This window comes from Gracilinanus agilis, chromosome 1 (genome assembly GCF_016433145.1).
Source record: "Gracilinanus agilis isolate LMUSP501 chromosome 1, AgileGrace, whole genome shotgun sequence".
Taxonomy (NCBI): domain Eukaryota; kingdom Metazoa; phylum Chordata; class Mammalia; order Didelphimorphia; family Didelphidae; genus Gracilinanus; species Gracilinanus agilis.
The window spans coordinates 399,423,706-399,443,647 of NC_058130.1; the positions used below are offsets into that span (position 1 = coordinate 399,423,706).

At 33.4% G+C, this 19,942-nt stretch overlaps 1 protein-coding gene across 1 annotated transcript in view; it reads right to left on the reverse strand.

Annotated features, from left to right (window-relative positions):
* SMAD4 (SMAD family member 4) overlaps positions 1-19,942 on the reverse strand; it is a 60,245-nt gene that overhangs the window by 16,436 nt on the left and 23,867 nt on the right. Inside the window, exons 5-8 of the mRNA XM_044664696.1 lie at positions 19,261-19,467; positions 15,139-15,258; positions 14,929-15,045; positions 13,215-13,265 (exon numbers count right to left, since the gene is read on the reverse strand). Of these exons, the coding sequence (XP_044520631.1) occupies positions 13,215-13,265; positions 14,929-15,045; positions 15,139-15,258; positions 19,261-19,467 (495 nt within the window). The remainder of the gene's footprint in view (positions 1-13,214; positions 13,266-14,928; positions 15,046-15,138; positions 15,259-19,260; positions 19,468-19,942) is intronic.

Here is a 19,942-nt window from a genome sequence, read left to right on the forward strand (position 1 = left end):
TTTGGGCAGCTATAGAGAAGAAGTGAGTTTAATATTGTATAAGAATTGGGAGGGGCATTATTAAAAGCAAAATGAATCAATAAACATTTAAGTGCCTACTATGTTTCAAATACTGTGCTAAACACTAAAGATACAAAAAGAGGAAATAGATAGTCCCTGCTCTCAAGGAGCTTACAAACTAATACAGGAAACAACATGAAAACCAATATATTCAAAGAAGCTTGTGTGTGTGTGTGTGTGTGTGTGTGTGTGTGTGTGTGTGTGTGTGTGTGTGTGTGATATTAAAAGGAAATATTTAACAGATGGAAGACAAAGTCAAGACTCAAAGGGAGAAGAGGATTGGGATTGAATGGTTCATACTATAGATTATTAGTACTTAGTTAATTTCTTTTTTTCCTTCACTTTTGCTTATCTTGAAAGAGGAGGTAAAGAGAGGACATAAGATATACTTTTGTTTATAACACAGATTTAGAGTTTTAAGGAACCTCAAAAGCTATCTAGTCCAACTCCTTTATTCTAGAGATAAGGAAACTGAGATCCAGAGGTTAAATGATTTCCAAAAAGGCCATATAGGTGGTAAGATTCAGAGACACTATTTTAACCCAGGTCTAGCATTAAGTCAATAAAGATCTATTGAGCACCTACTAGGTACCTGGCATAGCATTAACTTGCAGGGATACAAAGGCAAAAATAGTTCCTAGTCTCTAGAAACTCACAATATAATGAGGGAGACAACAAGAAAACAACTATGTACAAAGAAAAATATATACAGGATAAATTAGAGGCAATGCACCAGAATTAAATGAAATTGGGGATGAAGCAGGATTTTTGTTAAATACAAACCCTTACTTTCTAAGGCAGAAGAGACATAAGGGCTAGGCAATAAGGGTTAAGTGACTTGCCTAGGGACACATAGCTAGGAAGGGTCTGAGGTTGGAATTGAACCCAGGACTTTAGATCTCCAGACTTGGCTCTCTTTCCAATGAGCCACCTAGCTGTCCTTGCAAGTAGGATATTAAATAAAACTTGAAAGAAGTCAGTGAAGATAAAGGAGAAATTCCAGAACAGTTAATGAAAATACAAAGACTTAAGAAATGGAGGGTCTTGTTTGAGAAATAGCATAGATGCCAGGGAAAATGGATCATGGGGTATATGGAAGGGAGTAAAGTAAAAGAATACTGTAAAGTTAAGAAGGTGCTAAGTTGTGAAGGCATTTGAACATCAAAGGATCCTGATAACTGCATGAAGGATAGACTAAAGCTGGGGGAAACTCTGAAGCAAGAAGAATATGAGTCCAGGATTAAAGTGATAAGGGCCTACACTGGGATAATGGCAGTATCATAAGAGAGAAAGGGGCATATACAAGAGATATTAAACATGGAATTAAGAGAGGAGAAGAAAGTATCAAAAAATAGGTAACAGTCTAGGTCAGTGATGGCAAACCTCTTAGAGGGGCAGGTGGTAGGAAAAATATCCTCAGCCATGCATGGAGAGGGAAGGGGAACAGTCCGGTCCCTCTGGCTTTCTAGTAACAAACTCTGGTGAACTCTGTGCTGGGGCAATAGCATGCATATCCACAGAGAGGGCTATGAGTGCCCCTTCTGTCACATGTGCCATAGGTTCACCACCAAAGGTATAGGTTGTAAACCTGGGTGATTCTGAGGATAGCAGTGGCCTCAACAGTAAGTTATAACAGTTCAGAAAGATAATAGATTTTATTTGGGTCATATTAAGTCTAACATGTCTATAGGACATCCAGTTCAAGAGAGAGGGTAGGGTTGGATAAAAAGATGTGAAAATCATATGCACAGAGATAACTGAATCCATGAGAGTTGGTGAGGTCACCTAACAAAAATGGTATGGAAGGAAAAATAAAGAGGGCTCAGGACAGAGCTTTGGGGTATACCCATGGTTAGCTGTCACAACTTAGATGAAGAACCATCAGGGCATAAGAAAAGGTACAGAAAGGTTGAAAGAGAACCAAGAAAGAGCAATGTTGCAAAAACCTAGAGAAAATATAAGAAGAAAGGTAATCAGCACTGTGAAAGGCTATAGAGAGGTCAAGAACAATAAGAACTGAGAAAAAAAATCACTAGCCATTAACTTCATTAGCAATTAGCCAACTGTTGGGAGCCTTTTCACTGAATTATGAAGCTATCCTGGAGGGCAAAAAGTAGACCCAATCCATAAAAACTGTAAATGCTAATGGGATAAACTTGCTCATAGAACAGAAAAGTGGCAGAATGGGGTCAAAAAGGAAATTCTATTAAAATTTATTTGTAAGAAAATGTAAAATAAATATTTACAAAGTTAAAATAAGGTATTGTTAGAACAATATGTAGTAAAGCTTCGCTAATCTAAAAAGGCTGCAGTGGCAACCATGATCTCAGAAAAAGCATATTTGAAAATAGATATATTTATAAGAATTAAACAGGGGTGTTATATATCATAATATTAAAGGCAACAGATAATGAAACAATAGCAATACTAAATATATATGCATTGAATGGCACAGCACCATTGTACTTAAAGGAAACATTACATACACTACAGGAGAAATAGGCAGGAAAAAAAAACCCACCTGCTGGTGACCTCAATGTGCCGCTTTCAGACCTGGAGAAATCTAAGAGAAGGATAAACAAGAAGAATGGGAAGGACCTAAATAAAATATTAAAGAAATTGGATATGATAGACTTTTGATGATTACTGAATGGGAATGTAAAGAAAATACACATTTATCAGCCTTTCATAGCACCTTTCCAAAAACTGACCATATGCCATAGTATCAAGAATCCAAGAATACACGCACATAACAAAAGCAAAAAAATATTTTCCATACTTTACAGACCACAACGAAATACAAAACATTTGTAAGGGAAATCTGAAGAAAGGATTCAGACTTTAAATATAAGCCTAAGGAATGAATGTGTCAAAAGTATAAAAGATAGGCACAAAAAAATTTATCAATGAAAATTAAAACAATTAGACAACAAATCAAATCTTTTGGTGATAGGCAAAAAAAGTCCATAGGAGAAAATCTCTAAATGCTTTCAACAAGAAGAAAAAAAAGCTTAATAAATTAAATGTGCAATTTCTTTTAAACCCTTGAAAGAGACTTCCCCTGATAAAACATAAAAAATAGAAATTATAAAAAAAATCAAAGTAGAAATAACTATTGAGTTAATTTTTTAAAAGAGAAAGGTTTTTTTAAAATTCAAAATAGAAATAATTTGCTAAAAACTTATTTAAAAGAGGAAAATTAAATTATCAAAATAAATGAAAATTAATTCATAATGATGAAGAAACAAAAGAAATTGTAAGACTAACATACTCGATTATATTCTAATCAAACTTGAAAATTTAAATAAATGGATGTTGACAGAAATAGAGAAAACGATCCAATATTAAAAAAAAAAAGTTAATCAATTCATAAATGAACTGCCAAACAGGAAAAAAGCCAAATACTTGCATATGAATTCTACAAATCATTAAAATAACAATTAACCCCTATATCACATAAATTGTCTGCAAAACTAGAGATGGAAGGTACTTTACTAAATTCCTTCAGAGATAACAGTTCTGACAACTCAAACCATGGAAAGAAAGTGAAGAAAAACAAAAACTACACATCAACATACTAAATAAACATTGCAGTAATATTTTAAAATGTATTCACTATGACCATCTTGGAATCCAGAGATGCTTTGCTAGTAGGAAAATTATACAGTCTTTTCCCTAAGGATTAAGTGGTCAACAGATATGACCAGGTGGTTTTCAAATGCAGAAAAAGAAACTATTAACAATTATTTGAAATAATGTTCCAAATAATAGAATTTAAAATTAGAAATAACTCTTCAAGTGTCACCTACACCCATAAATAATGACTACTGTGTGAGAGAGGAAGTAATGGAAAGATGTTCCCAGTAATATACTCTTGGTGGAACTTTGAAATGGTCCAATCATTCTAAAAAAACAATTTGGGATACAGTCAAGATGGCAGAATAACAGGAAGAAATACAGCATAACTAACTCCTGTACTCCCATACTCCAAAGATCTTCTGAAGGAGAATTTAAAAAAAAACTTTTTTCCAGTTGATGTCAGCTTTGGGGAGAGACACTGGAGATGGAGTCTGGAAAAGAGTATAATTGTATACATTAACAGTGTCCAGGGATTGAAAAAGAAATGAAGCTGGGTATCAGAGGTAATTACTGGCAAAGTAGTATCAGGGTAGGAAGAGATCCCAGAATATAAGAGCTACTGTCTGACAACTAGTTCTGTTGCTCTGGGTCATAGATCAAGGTAGATAGGGAAGAGGATCTGCACTTGAAATGGTGGAGAGAAGTAATTCTAGTTGTAGGCCTTTACTGTATACTGAGCAAGAAACAAGTTCAGAAGCAAATAGTAGCTGTATAGATCTGATCCTAAGAATAAAGTTATCAGTTCTAGCCTCAACCTCAGGTTTTAGCCTGCAAGAGAAATTACTAGGACAAGAATTCCAGTTCAAAGGGTAGTCTCCAGTTCAGAGACACCCAGCAGGATAATAGTGGCTGAGTCTAGTGGTAGTCTCTTGAAACTGACAACTAGGGACAAAACGATAAACCCAAACCTGAGTAAGGAACTAGCAGAACTCTCATACCAAGACAAGAGGAGAATTTGTCTCATATCACATCACTTTTAAAACACTGAAAGTTTAGAGCAGTGGTTGGCCTACTGCCCTCTTTCCAGAAAAAAATATTACTTAGCCTCCTGGAAATTAGTTTTTTTTAAATTTTAATAGCAATTAATAGGAAAGATAAATGCACCTGTGGCCATCACCACCACCACCACCCCCCCGAAATCACTGCAGCACACACCAGGGGGCAGTAGTGCCCACTTTGGGAATCACTAGTTTAGAGGTAATCAGCAAGACAAAAGCTTAGCCCAGACATTTCCCCCAAAATGGATCAGTGCAAAACTAAGCCTTGACATAAATTCAAATGTCAAGAAGCAAGCTGGCAACACTAACAAACAAAAAAAAGATTCCCGTCATAAAGCTATTATGGCAACAGGGAAACTAAAAGCACAAACCAAGAAGTAGAGAATGACTTGAAAACAACTATAAGCAAAGTCTCAAAGAAAAATCCAGCATAGATACAAATCCAATCAGAATTTTAGGAAGAGATAGTTTTTTTGAAGGAACTTTAAAATTTTATTTTAAAATCCAAATGAGCATTACAGAGGGAAAAATGGAAAAAGTGGTGATAGCAATAAAAGAAAGATATGAAAAGGTAATTAACAACTTGGAATAAAAGGTACAAAACCTTACCAAAGAAAATACTCCCTGAAAATTAGAATGACTCAAATATAAGCTAATAATTCCATGAGACAATAAGATAAAAAGAAGAAAATATCAGGTATATCAAAGTAAAAACAAATGACCTAGAAGATATAGAGCGAGATAAAAAAAATTTTAATAATCACAGACTAGCTGAACAGCATGGCCAAAACAAGAGCCTAAATATCATATTTCAAGGTATCTTTTTTTAAACTGCCTAGATCTCTTTGAAGCAGAGGGAAAAGTAGAAATAGAAAGACTTCAATAGTCATCTCCTAAAAGAAACTCCAAAATGAACACTTCCTGTAATATTAAACCAAAATTCAGAGCTCCTATATCAAAGAAAAAATATGTAAGCAGCCAAAAAGAACTCAAGTGCTGAGGAATCACTATCAAGATCACAGAAGATTTAGACACCACTACTATAAAGCAGCAAATAGCTTAGAATACAACATTCCAGAAAGCAAAAGATATGAGTTTCCAGCTAAGAATAACTTACTGAGAAAAACTGAATATAAACCTAACAGGGAAAAATGAATCTTTAATGAAATAAGAAAGCTTCCAAACATTTTTGATGAAAAGACTAGAGTTGCATAGAAAATCTAATATATAAACATAGAAAATGGGGAAAAAAGATAATCAATTATCAGCAAGCAATCAGAAGGAATAAGAGCTAATTTGTTTATATTCTTATATGAAAAGATTATATATATAGAGAGATATATACACACACATATATATAGATATATATATACACTCATACATATATATGTAGATATACACACACACATATATATAGACAGACAGACAGACACACACACACACACACACACACACATATCCCCTCAGAATTCTATCATCATGAGCTAAGAGGATGGGGTATTGAAGAGGGAGACTAATTAGCAATGGAGCTGGAAGTGATTTATTATGCTTTGAAGATCATAAAAGAATGAAAAAGGGGAAAAGGAATAAATATACCAGGATGTGGTGGAAAGAGGAAAAATAAATGAGGAAAATTACCTCATATAAATGAGACGTGAGGGTAAATGTCTATACAATAAAGAGGCGAGAGTGGGCAGTTATAGGGTAACAAATGAACCTCTCATCTGAACCAGCTAAAGTAGGTAAGAATATGAATATACATATACACATACACATACACATACACACACACACACACACACACACACACACACACACACACACACACACAAACACGGGTTTAGAAATACAATTCACCCATCATAAAAACAGGACAAAAAGGAGTTAAATTGTGCTGGAGTAATAAGAGGACCAGCAGATTAAGAGAAGGAATAGTTAGAAGCAAAACGAACATTTAAAGCAGGTAGGAGGTTGGGAAACAAAGAGGAGGAAATTGTATAAGAGGAAGAAAGGAAACAAACATTCATTAAGCACCTACTTTATGCTAGACATTTTTTATATATATAAATATAAGTAGCTCATCTGATCCTCATGGGAATTAGGTGTTGTTATTATTCCCATTTTATAGTTGAAGAAACCAAGGCAGAGTTTAAGTAACTTTCCCAGACAGTAGTATAAGGGCCTGAGGTTGGATTGGAAGTCAAATCTTTCCCAACTCTTAACTATAGCATTACGCAGCTAACCTTCCCTCTCTCGGAGAGAATAGGAATAAGGAAAATACACATTTAACAATCATAACTGTGAATGTGAATGGAAGAGGGTAGCAGAATGAATTAAAAACTAAAATCTAACTATTGTTTTACATGAAATATTTTTGAAGCAAAAAGATACACAAAGTTTAAATAAAGAAGTGGAACATTATTATCATTCAACTAAAGTAAAAAGTACATGGGTAGCAATTGATATCCTAGACAATTGATAAAAAGAGCTAAAGAGAGAAACTATACTTTACTAGAAAATCCCATAAACACTGAAATATCAATCAAAAATATATGCGTGAAATGGCACAGCATTTAATTTCTTCTCTCTTTTTTTTAAACCTTACCTTCTGTTTTAGTAGTAATTCTAAGACAGAAGAGCACCAAGGGCTAGGTAGCTGAGATTAAGTGACTTGCCCAAAGTCACACAGCTAGGAAGTGTCTGAGGACAGACTTTAACCCAGGTTCTCCTGATTCCAGGCCAAGCGCACTATCCACTGTGCTACCTAAGCTTCCCCTGGCATCTAAATTCTTAAAGGAAAAGTTAAATGATTTATAGGAAGAAAGAGACACAAAAACCTCTAGTGAAGTTTAAGTGCCCTTTGGGATCTGAATAAATGTAACCTCAACATGAACAAAAGCAAAATAAAAACTGAACAACTCCAATGAAACTTCATAAAAGTTGGATACAATAAACCTCTGGAGAATATTGATTAGGGCTAGAAAAGAATATATCTTTCAGCTGTGAACAATCTTCACAAAAATTTATTATGTAATAGTACAAAAAAAGCCTCACAAATGTAGAAAAGCAGGAATATACATATTTTACCAACCATAATATAATAAAAATTCTTTTCAATAAAGGACCTTTGAAGAAAAAATAAAGTTAGAAACTGAACAATTTAAATATAATGAAAACAATGAAACAATCTACCAAAAATTTTGGGATGCAGCCAAAACAGCACTTTAAACACTTTAATCAATAAAAGAGAAAGAGCAGTTCGACAAATTGAGCATGCAATTTAAAAAGCCTAAATAATCCACAAATTAAAACTTCCCAATTAAACACTAAAACAGAAATGCTAAAAATCAAAGAGATTAGCAAAATTGAAAGCAAAAACAAAAAACAATGAATTAATAAATAAAACCAGAAGTGTTTTTGTGCTTTTTAAACATTTTTAAAGTGATAATCTAATGAAATGGATTAATAATTACAAAAATATAAATTACAGATGAAAATAATGAGAAATAAAAGTACTGAAACCTTTATTAGATAAAGAATTTAAACAAACTATAAATAAAATCCTTCCCCAGGAAACTACCAGGACCAGGACGATTTAGAAACAAATTATACCAAATATTTAATGATTAATTCTAATAAAATGCCCAAATTAACAGAACAGGAAAAGAAAACTTAAATAACAATGTCTAAGAAAAATAAACAAATCATAAATGAATTTCCAAAGGGAAAAAATTCAGGACCATATTAATAACAAGTTCTACTAAACTTTTAAAGAATAATTACTTCCAATCCTCTATAAATTTTTGACCAAAAAAAGAGAGAGAGAAAGAGAGAGAGAAAGAAGCAGTTTGGAAGCACAGTGGATGGAATGCCAGGTCTGGAGTCTGGAGGATCTGTGTCTACATCTGGCTTCAAACACTTCTTAGTTGTGTGATCCTGAGCAAGTCATTCAATCTCAATTGCCTAGCCCTTAACTGCTCTTTTGCTTTGGAATCAATACTGAATATTGATTCTAAGACAGAAGGTATGGGTTTTAAAAAAAAGTCAATTGCCTAGCCTTTAATGCTCTTCTGTCTTGGTATTAATACTAAGACAAAAGGTACAGGTAATTTAAAAAAAAAAAGAAAGAAACAAAGAAGGAATTGGGGGGAGAAAAAAAAAGAAAAAGAAAGTAAAATATAGTCCAATTTCCCAAATGAATTATCAATGCAAAAATTTTAAATTAAACATTAACAAGGAGAAAAGTGTAGCCTGTCACAAAGATTATATACTATGACCAGGATAGACTTATACTAATAATGAAGAACTGGTTCTATATTAAGAAAACTAATTGACTAAATTAATTTTTTAATCATATGATTTTATCAATAGATACAAAAAATGTTTTAACAAAATACAATATTCTGTTTCTATAGAGTAGGATGGAAATAGTGTTTTCCTTTAAAATGGTAATATAATGTTAATATGTGGTTTTCAAAGACATGTGGTCAGCAAGGATTATCATGTAACGTTCAGTTTTTTTTAAACCCTTACCTTCTATCTTAGAATCAATACTAAATATCAGTTCCAAGGCAGAAGATAGGAACTGGTTAGGCAGTTGGAAATAAGTGATTTGCCCAGGGTCATAAAGCTAGGAAGTATCTGAGGTCAGATTTGAATCCAGAACCTTCCATCTCCAGGACTGTCTTTCTATCCACCAAATCATTTAGTTGCCCCTATGGTTTAGTTTCCATCCTTTTAACCACCATTTCTATTAAGTTTGATGCCACTGCTCTAAATCAATCGTTAATTGGAGAAATGCAAATTAAAAACTCTCAGACATCAATCTCATATCCATCTGATTGACTAAGTTGACAAAAAAGGAAAGTGACATATTGAAGGGGTTATGGAAAAACAGGTACTTTGTTGCACTATTGTTAGTAGCTGTGAATTTGACAGAGACATTTTAGAAAGCAATTTGAAACTACCCCCCAAAACTTATTAAAGTACATTCTTTTTGACACAAGAATACTGCTACACAGTCCATACCACAAAGAAATCAAAGAAATAGGGAAAATATTCACATGTTAAAAAATATTTATAGCAGTCCTTTTCACAATGTATTAAAAAAATAAAGGAAACTGAGGGGGTGCCCATAAATTGAGGAATGGCCGAATAAGTAATGGTTTGTGCTGTGAGAAATGAAAGAGAATTGCTTCAGAGAAACTTGGAAAGACTTATGCAACTTGAAATAAAGTGAGGTGAGCAGAACTAGGAAAACAATTTACATAATAATAATAATATTGTGAAGACAAACAATTTTGAAAGACTTAGGAACGTTGATCAATATAATGACAAAATAAAACTCCAGAGGACTCAGGATAAAACATGTTACCCATTTCAAAGATAGAGGTGATGGATTCAGAGCACAGATTGAGGCACCTTTTTTAATGTGGATAATGCAGGATTTTTTTCTCTTGACTATATGTGTTAAGATAATGAGTTTTATTTTTCTTACTTTCCAATAAGGGAGTTGAGTTATGGCAAAGAGAGAAATCAGAAGTGAGCATTTTAACTTAATTTTTAAAAAATGGAATTACACTAACTAAACTATATACCTCTTGACTTAGGGACACAGATTCCAAGTAAGTCAAAGACAAAAGGGAAAAGTCTCATATATACAGAAGTATGCATAAAATCACTTTTTAGGTAGAAATGAAATGAAAGGAATGTTAGGGACCCACAGAATAGGGAATGGCTTAATAAACTGGTTTATTAATATAATCTTGTATTATTATCAAAACATAAGAAATTACAAAATGAAGAATTAAGAGAAGTTGGGAAAACAAATTGACAGAGGAAAGCAGGCTGAATCAGAAGAACTTACAGAATGACTGCAATCTTTTAAAAGAAAATAACCCTTGAAGATTTCAGGACTCTTATCAATGAAGAATCTTAATGATGTCAGATGGTTAAGCATGAATTGGCAGGAAAGTGATAAACTATCAGTGCAAATTCATCAAGCATGTTGATTTATTTTGCTTGGCTGTAGTTGTTACAAATAAGGTTTCTAGCTGGGAGGGGAAAGGGAAGGAGTCAATTGAAAATTGACAGTGATGGGGTAGCTGGGTGGCTCAATGGAGAGCGAGCCAGATCTAGACAAAGAAAGTCCTGGGTTCAAATATGGCCCCAGACTCTTTCTACCTATGTGAGTAGTTACTGGTACTTACCTAGGTAAGTCACTTAACTCGAATACTTAGTATTAATTCTAAGACAGAAGGTGAGGATTTAAGAAAAAAGTGACAATGATGTTTTTAAAAAAGCAAAGATTATCAGTAAAACATCTAAAAAGAAAATCTTTTAAAAGACTAAAGATTGGCCATATAAGAAGAGAACTCAGAGAAGCCAAGGCAAAAAAAAAAAGTAACCTAGGGGAGAGAGTAGCCAATAGTTTCAGAAGCTACAGTGGTCAAGAAGGATGAGAACTAAAAAAAGGTCATCAGATTTAATAATAAGTCTTAGGATAATCTAGGGAAAAACAGGCTTAGCTGGGTGGTGAGGTTAGCTCCAGAGTAGAAGCAGTTGAAAAGTGAGAGGGAAATAAGGAAGTGGAAACAACTAATATAGGTGAAATTTTGTTTTATTTTTCTTTTCTTTTTTTTTTTTTAAATCCTTACCTTCTATCTAGGAGTCAATACTGTGTATTGGCTCCAAGACTTGCCCACGGTCACACAGCTGGGGAGTGTCTGAGTTCAGATTTGAACCTAGGACTTCTGTCTCTAGGCCTGGTTCTCAATCCACTGAGCTACCAAGCTCCCCCCTGTTTTGTTTTACAAGAAATTTGGTTTGAAAGGGAGGAATAATATGACAACTTAAGGGAAAAGAAGTGTTATTCAAAGTTTTCTTAAAGATGAGTGAGATCTGGAAGTGTTTATATGCAGTAGAAAAGGAAACAGGTGATGAAGAGGAAATAAACTGGTAGACTACAATGGCTGCAGAGTGAGTGAGTGTGTGTGTGTGTGTGTGTGTGTGTGTATAGATATACAGATATATAGATAGATAGATAGATAGACAGACAGATAGATAGATAGACATATGGATAGAGATGTATCAGATATCTATCATGTATACATACATATGCACATATGCACACAAATGGACAGATATCTCTCTTTAGACAATAATCCTGGCCCAAAAGAATAAATTTTTTTTGAATAGACTCTTTAGAATTAAAAAGGATTTTAAAGATCATTTAATTGAACTTCTTTCATATTAGAGTTAGCAAAAGCGAGGCCCTGAGTAAACTGATGACATAGCTAATTATTAACAATTAGTATTCTCTGTAGAAGCTTTAATAGGGCTAACAGTAAAATAAAATTAGAATAAAAAGTAAGGTGGTAGCAAACAACTTGATTTCTTAGTACCACCAGGCCATTCTGTAAATTCTAATATTATAAAGCCAGTGTCTATCTGAATTTGTAATGAGTTTCCTAAGCAAAAGAAATCATAGATTCAATCCCAAAACAAACAAAAACTGGGAACCTAGTCAAAATCCATTTATGGAGAGGAAAGTCACTAATTTTATGATAGGCCAATTTGATCCAGTATGATCACAACAACCCCCACTACTTAAAGAGAAAAGGCAGGAGAAATCAGATGCTTTATCTAAGCTTAGATCAATTTAGAAGCAATTCAAGATATTAAGAAGTTGGCTATTTTAGGGAATTAACAATCTAGCATAAGCAGAGATCTCTACACAGACACTGTCAGGGATATTATACAATAAATTCCTGTTCAGGATTTGTACCACTCAAAATATTTACTTAGATCTACATTTCTTCAAAAGGAAACATTTATAACTTATTTGATGACAAATTCTAGTTAATAATCCTGATTCAAATTAGTAAAAGTAGGGAACTATGGATGTCCAACATTACAAATGCTGTCAGACTCAGCTGCTGAATGGTTTAGTTTTGTTTAACTTCTTTTGCTATAAGGGAGGACCTCTGGGATGGGAAGATAACAGTACTGAGAAATGACAATGGTGCAAAAAAACTTTAAATAAAATTTAAAACAAGATAAATCCAGTTAGAAGTTTCTTTAATGTTCAGGCCAGAAACCAAACCTTATATATCCTAAGAAAGTTAAATATGTCAGATTCCTTTTCTTTTCATTAACCACTACGAAATCTTTCTTTGTTCTTAAACTACAATTAGTCTCTCAGTTCTCTTCTGGAAGATGCTCTTCTACTACTGTGAACTTCATCAGTGCCTAACCTGTCACAATTACCCATTGCATTTATTTTGCAGAAACCATTCCTTTCCATTCTTTTGAATTAAAATAAGATAGCCTGTAATGCACCAAGGTAGTATAATTAATATCAACTAACAAACTGTTCCTTTACCATAAAGTAAAAAACAATGGATACCCATAAAAGAAGGCAGAGGGGTAAAATTTCTTATCTATGACACTGTTAATTTCATAACATACTTGAGGCCTTTGTAAAGACAAAATAAATATATTTAGGAATATACTTACCAGGATGATTGGAAATGGGAGGCTGGAATGCAATCTCATTGTGAACTGGCCCTAGAGAAACAATAACAAAATCCCCACACCATTAATTTCCTCTATATTTTAAATTTTTGGAATAATACTTCCTTGTGCACAACTCATAGACCTTTAAAAGATGCTTAGTGCATCATTCAAGCTAATGACGCATTTCTAAGAACCAAGTCTGTTTTATGATTGAGTAAATATTTTTCAAATAATTTGAACTTTGTTCTCTTTCATATCATCTCTAATAACTATCACAAAAAATGATCCAAATAATGTCAGTCCTAAATATAATTACTGACTGATAAAAGATCAGATACCAAATCTTTTAAATATTCACATTCTAGTTAGAGTAAACCTAGTTATCCTTCCAGGTGTCAGTGATATTTGGTCACAGGGCTTTTCTTGAAATGTGTCTCACAATCTAATCTGCAATAGGATCAGGAATCTATCTTGGAAGTCCTTGTCTGAAGTACTCAATCTATGCTGATGACCAGGTGAAGTATTAGAAATATTAGCCCCTGAACTGGGACATTAATGCATTGCTGGTGGAGTTGTGAACTGATCCAACCATTCTGGATGGCAATTTAGAACTATGCTCAAAGGGCTATAAAAGAATGCCTGCCCTTTGATCCAGACATACCATTGTTGGGTTTGTACCCCAAAGAGGTCATAGATAAACAGACTTGTACAAAAATATTTATAGCTGCGCTTTTTGTGGTGGCAAAAAGCTGGAAAATGAGGGTATGCCCTTCAATTGGGGAATGGCTGAACAAATTGTGGTATAAGCTGGTGATGGAATACTATTGTGCTCAAAGGAATAATAAACTGGAGGAATTCCATGTGAACTGGAAAGACCTCCAGGAATTGATGCAGAGTGAAAGGAGCAGAGCCAGAACACTGTACATAGAGACTAATACACTGTGGTAAAAGAGAATGTAATGGACTTCTGTACTAGCAGCAATGCAATGACCCAGGACAATTCTGAGGGACTTATGGAAAAGAATGCTATCCACATTCAGAGGAAGAACTGCAGGAGCGGAAACAGAAGAAAAACAACTGCTTGAACACATGGGTTGAGACAGACATGATTGGGGATGTAGACTTGAAACTACCACACCAATGCAACTATCAACAATTTGGGAATAGGTCTTGATCAATGACACATGTTAAAACCAGTGGAAATGTGCATCGGCCAAGGGGCAAAGGGGGGAAAGTAAGAGCATGAATTATGTAACCTTGTTAACTTTTCTAAAAAATAAATATTAAGAAAATGTTTTTAAAAAAAAGAAATATTAGCCCCTGCACTTTAAGATCTTGGTGATATATAAATTTATACATATAAATTTATACATATATACATATATATGCATATATATACACACACACATACACATATACATATATACATATACACATACACATATATATATGAAAAAGACCAAGACCATTAACAAAACAAAAAAATGAATGGAAATTAACACAGTGTAAATAATATATACAAGTACTGACACAGGACATAAATTTAGAATTATTAAAAATAAGCAGTGCTTACAAAGAAATGCCAAAAGGTAGCTGCTTAACAAAAATTACAAGTGTTTTAGTCATTTTTTAAAAAAATTTCATGATTGAGATGTAAATGTTAAGAAGACATCCCTCATCAAAACAAACAAATAAAATCCCCAAAGCCACTTACAGTAATGTCCAGGATGGGGTGGCATAGGCGGATGATGCTGAAGATGACCATTTTGGTGGTGAGGTATATTGGGCGTATATGCTGCAGTTCTACTTCCAGTCCAGGTGGTAGTACTGTCTAAAAATTAAGATCCAAAGGAATTAATTTAGATACCCCCTATTTTCTCAAGAATTTGAGAGTTTTGAAAAATAATAACAATCATGTACATACTATGATGATAAGTAGCTGGCTGAGCAGTAAATCCATTCTGCTGTTGTCCTGGCTGAGGTCCTGCAGGTATCTGCAAAAGTCCATCACTATGGCTGCCTGTCAATATACTGGTAGGCTGACCTGGAGAAACAATGATTTTTATATTTACAAGAAAAAAGTATTTGTACCAATGATTTTCTATATTGGATAAAAGACCTATTTTTTAACAACATAATTTATCTGTTCTTTCAGAATAAAAAAAGTTGTCGATAATCACCACTTATAAAAATAGGCTGTTTTTGTTATATAATAAAAGAACAAAAACTGAAATAACTAATAAGTAAAATAATTCCTTACATCTAAAGTAGGATAAAAAATAGTTTTACATCATATAATGTTTGAAATAACTTATGGTAGTCTATTTACTTCAAATGCTTTAATATAAAAACTATTACTATAGTCCAAATGCCACAAAAATTCTCCCAGACCCTCTGTTATCCACCATACCTGATCCATTCTGATAACCCCTCTAGAAGCTCGCCAGCTTGCTCCTTGATCCACACCTGGCCATCTGTTCCAGTTTCCTCAGGACTCTTCTGAATAGAACTCCAAAGTCCCAGGACCAAGGAAACTGTGTATTGAGTTGCCAATTTCCCACTTTGAAAACTGACAAATTAACTCTTCTAAAATTCTGATTTTGCTTTCTGTTTCAGAGTGGTTGGGCAAACTATGAAAGAATATTAGGAGGATTAAATAGTCTATTCTACTGGTACTGGATTAATGATAATAGCACTGTTTGGAGTTAGCACTCAAGTTATAGAATAAAAAATAGGAATAAGTGGGAAAAGATTCGAGTTACAGGGAAGAAATTAAGCTGCTGAAGTCAAGTAGACTTAGAGCTACTAGGAGCTGTAGAACGCCAAGGTTTTAGATAGAGTCAGGGAAGAGGGAGGGGATATTTCTAAAGGGAAATAAGAAATGGTAAAGAGAAAAAAAAGATCAAGAAACTAAATGCATGGTTTACTTTCCTACCAAAGAGTTGCTGTAGTAGCAGCTATTTAATCATCCTACTAAGTTTGACTACACCAGACTATTTTAAGGACTAACATGTGGAGAAAAACAACCACTTATTTTCATTTTATTCTTTTCAGTATTCCTAAGTTTAAAGCAATCTAGAACTAAAAAGATAACTATACTCTCCTGTGTAATATCTCTGAAAATTAGTCTTTCCAGTACTTTTTTTTTTTTGCCCTTTTTGCTGTCCAGTCATTTCAATCATGCCCAACTCTTCATGACCCTATTTGAGGTTTTCTTGGTAAAGATACTTGAGAGGTTTGCCATTTCCTTCTCAGGCTCATTTTGCAGGTGAGGAAACGGAGGCAAATAGGATTAAGTGACTTGCCCCAAGTAACACAGCTTGGAAAGGTCTGAGACCAGATTTGAACTCTAGATGAGTCTTTCCTGATTTCGGGTCTAGCACTCTGTCCACTGTACCACCCAGTTGCCTTTTTCTATCCTAAAGGGCTCCATCCTAAATATTTTTATCAAGATGATTGAAGTTGTAATGCTGAAGAATTCCTACCAAGAATTTCCCTTTCCCTGCCATCAAAAAGATCATAGCGTGGGCAGCTGGGTAGCTCAGTGGATTGAGAGCCAGGCCTAGAGACGGGAGGTCCTAGGTTCAAATCTGGCCTCAGACACTTCCCAGCTGTGTGACCTTGGGCAAGTCACTTGACCCCCATTGCCTACCCTTACTACTCTTCCACCAAGGAACTAATACACAGAAGTTAAGGGTTTAAAAATATAAAAACAAAAAACAAAAAAAAATTAAAAAAAAAAAGATCATAGCAGAGGTAACTGATTTCTTTAAAAAGAAGAAAAGGAATACTCTCATCAGGAACAACTTCCTCCCCAGTAAAATATAATTTCTGTTAATCTAAGGGTCTCTGTTTTTTACACTGAAATTTACTACCTAGTTTATTAAAAGATTTTTTAAAGGGCTATCTTTTAAATGTAAACATATAGTACTAGTAACCTTTTGGGGGCATTAAAAAAAATAGACTTAAAAGTACTCAAAACTCGAAGGGAAAAAAATCTGCTATTCATATTTAAGTAGTACTTTAACTTTTATCATTTCCTCACCCTCCAAAATTTTCTACCAAACTAAATAGGAATTCTAGAATGAAAGGCCCTATTGTTTAAAGTGTCAAAACATAAAACATTCTACCCCTTCCCATGCCACAAACCAAACTCCCTCAAAATCAAGTGACTGAATTCTCAACAGTATCTTTTCTTTAAGTTAAGAAACAATTTAACAGTTTGAACCAAAAAAATTCTTTTTACAACTGAATAGATAAAAAAGGTATTTTGTATCTCCCAAAGCTCAATTCTTCAACTATTCCCAATAGAAAGAAAGCTTATATATCAATAATGATATCAACTCAAGTTCACTTGATATTTAAGAAGGAAATGAAATGCTTTAAAAGTTTATATACAAATAATTAGTAATTCTCTAATGCCTATATATTTGCTTTGTTGTAGTTTGTTGTACTTTAAATTTATATTATTTTTAGGCATATATAGTTTGAATCATCCCTCAAACATAGCCCTTTAGTCTCTCTTTTTTCTGATTTACTTATTTACAAGTTCTACCAATTTAACTTTTTAAGATCTATACAAACATTTTCTTCATCTCTTATTTTTATAATTCTAGACATTTTTTCTTAATAGTTACCAACTCAAAAAGGAAACATATGACTTCAAGGGAGAAACTAAATTTTAAAAGTATAAGCCAGCAAAAGTAACTATTTTTCACTTATACTGCATTTTTTTAGCCCTCAACTAGAACCAAGCTGATCCATATCTCAGTTTTTAATGTTCAAGTAAATACATAAAGTGAAGCAAAGTTCATTAGCCTCCCAGAAAGCAGGAACTGTTTTTTGGCTTTTTTGTAACCCTAGCTCTTATCACAATGCCTGACCTATAAAAGGGGTTAATAAATGCTAACTGACTGGCAATATGGCAAATTCAATTTGCAGATTTTCTGAATTAGATAGATCAGGTTTTCAGAGTAAGCAATATTACACAATATGTACTATTTTTAAAAACTACAATACTACTATTGTAGCAATACAACTATATAAGTGTTATACTATATAACTATATAAGGTAGACTTGCTTTAAAAAGGAGCAAATTCAATATTACCTAAAAACTTACAAGTACAGCATTTTTAGGATTTTATTAATTCCAAAGACTAAAATCTTTTAATTTTTTTGTCCTGAATAAGTAAACTGCTGCTATGAACAATCAGGGAAACACTCTCCTGACCAGATGAATGCACTAACAAAGGGACAAATCCTTTTGGCTACCTGCCAAGCAACAAATCATTGCTTGCACACAATCAGTAGGGATGCTAAGTACAAAGCAAAAATAATAAACATAATTGCTGTGGCTATGCCCTTAATATTAAATTAGTCCTGTAAATTTCACTATCATTTATCATTTTTCATTCATATGATATAATCAGTATAAGCATATAACTACGTATATAATTTTACTTTACATTCAATTTCCCTACAATGTACCCTATTGAGGAGATATCTACATTTCATAAATTTGTCAAAATCATCTAAATTTTTTTCAAGTGTGTTTTTTGAGGAGAGTTGAGTTACATTACTGATTAAGCATGATTTTCCTAAATAACAATAAAGTAATTTAGGTCACTGGATTAGTTCAGTATTAATATTTCTAAAAGTAGAAATAACATCAAAACAGTTAACAGCTTTGAACCACAAAAAAGTTCTTTAAAAGAACAAATGCTTAAAATACTACCTCTTAATATCTTGCCTACATTATAATATATTATATAAATAGGATCATTAACACAAAGCTATATCAATATTTAAACTTCATATGTAGTTCTACTAATATTTATAAATATCTTTGGTGAAATTACAAAATTTAATTTACTTTTCAGGATCAACCCATTGACTAATGAACATTTGTTAAGTAGGCAAGTAAGTATTAAAGATACTATGGTGGTTCTTTCATTTGGACTTAACAAGGAAAATCTAATTACATAAAAGTAGTCTAAGTTTAGGTGATTTTAATTTGCTGATTCCACATTTTTTTATATCACTCACTTGTGGAAGCCACAGGAATGTTGGGAAAGTTAGTGGTGCTGGTAGTGTTAGACTCAGACGGAGCTAACATGGCTGGGTATGTCTCTGAAGATGCACGGTTACTCGGTGGATGCTGTATGGTCTGAATTGAATGTCCTTCAGTGGACAATGATGGCTGTCCCTCAAAGTCAGGAACATATTCGTCCTTCACCAACATACTTGATGGAGCTGTATTAAAAGTTAAACAAATTTAAAATCCTAACAAAAGTAAATAAACAGTATAATAAGCATAGAACAAAAGTTCCTATGGTGAAAAATCCTAATCCTTGTTAGTAATTGTCTATAAAGCACCTGAAACTCAGGAGATTACTTATGTGCTTATTTATTACTTATTTTTTTTACATATTTATCAAAAGTTATCAACACCACCACATACTATTTGCCTGATCTGTGGGATACCCTGAAATTTCTTATTTTATCAAAGTTATGGTACCATAAGCTGTGATCCAATGCTAAAATGAAAAATAACATTAAAAAAATGTCAATTCCTGAGCAACATAAGAAAAAAAGAATTTAATTAAATGGCTTGCAATTACACCACCCCCCAAAAAATTGTTATAAAGGCACGAGCCAAAGTTTGGGGAAATATTTTTTTCTTCTTCTAGCTGGGCTTGTTCTAGCCCAGTTTTTCAAGCAGTGCCCA